The sequence below is a fragment of the Galeopterus variegatus genome, unplaced genomic scaffold (genome assembly GCF_000696425.1).
Source record: "Galeopterus variegatus unplaced genomic scaffold, G_variegatus-3.0.2 Scaffold4422, whole genome shotgun sequence".
NCBI lineage: Eukaryota > Metazoa > Chordata > Mammalia > Dermoptera > Cynocephalidae > Galeopterus > Galeopterus variegatus.
The window spans coordinates 80,597-81,572 of NW_007730533.1; the positions used below are offsets into that span (position 1 = coordinate 80,597).

At 56.9% G+C, this 976-nt stretch overlaps 1 protein-coding gene across 1 annotated transcript in view; it reads left to right on the forward strand.

Annotated features, from left to right (window-relative positions):
* Nucleotides 1–428: 428 nt before the first annotated feature.
* The window catches only part of CIB3 (calcium and integrin binding family member 3), a 9,370-nt gene continuing 8,822 nt past the window's right edge, over nt 429–976 (forward strand). The window contains exon 1 of the mRNA XM_008587544.1: nt 429–521. Within this exon, the coding sequence (XP_008585766.1) occupies nt 471–521 (51 nt within the window). The 5' untranslated portion in view covers nt 429–470. The remainder of the gene's footprint in view (nt 522–976) is intronic.

Genomic DNA, 976 nt, shown 5'->3' on the forward strand with positions numbered 1-976 from the left:
TTAGACGTCAGACTTACCCCACGAGTAGGTACTAATGTAATTTCCATCTCACCAACGAGGCTCAGAGAGGTCAGACGACTTGCCCAGGGCCACAGAGCTAGTGGGCTAAAGCTGGAATTTGCCCTGGGGTGTGCCCACAGCCTTTCTGCCACCCTGCCTGCATCTCCGAGGCGCCCGGCAGCCCTGGCCTCAGCTGGTGGTGGCGGATGTGGTTTCCCCACTGAGGGCTGCTCTGTGACCTCCCACAGCCCTTCTCCTCACCCGTGGACACGTTCGGGCTGTTGCCCAGAGAGCTTGGCTGTAACTTGAGTCTCACCCAGGCTGGGGGTGACGGGGCGGGTGGGCAGGTGACAGCCAGGGCAGGGAGATTTGTCCAGATACTGGTGCGCAGCAGCCTGGAAACCTGTGTGTCCCTGAGGAGACTGGGGGCTTCAGGAGTCCCTCCCGGAGTCCGAGCTGTGGCCCTCACCATGGGCAACAAGCAGACGGTCTTCACTCCTGAGCAGCTGGAAGCATACCAGGTATGGGCGGCAGGCTGGGCCCTCGGTGGTTCAACAGCCTTGGTTTTCTGGTCTGAGAAATGGGGACAGCATTCCTGCATATGGGTGTCAGTCCGCAAGTGTTCCCGGTGTGGCTCTGTGTGTGGCATCTGGCAGAGATGGACATGGGGTGGTGGGAAAGGGAGAGGAGGCCCCAGAGGCAGGTTCTGGGTCAAGCCATTCTCTCTCTCTGCAGGACTGCACTTTCTTCACAAGGAAGGAGATCATGAGGTCAGTCTGGGGAGAAAGGAAGGGAAGACGTGCGAACAACTTTCTATCGCTGGAGGATATTTGCAATTGGAAGGGACGCAATATGTCATCAAGGTTAAAGTGCTAATATGGGAGTTGCAGGCATGATGAGTGGATAGAGGCAGAGACAGGGAAGGTGAAAAGTCATATCTTGTCATATGGTCATGATCTCTACGCTGATGAGCTTG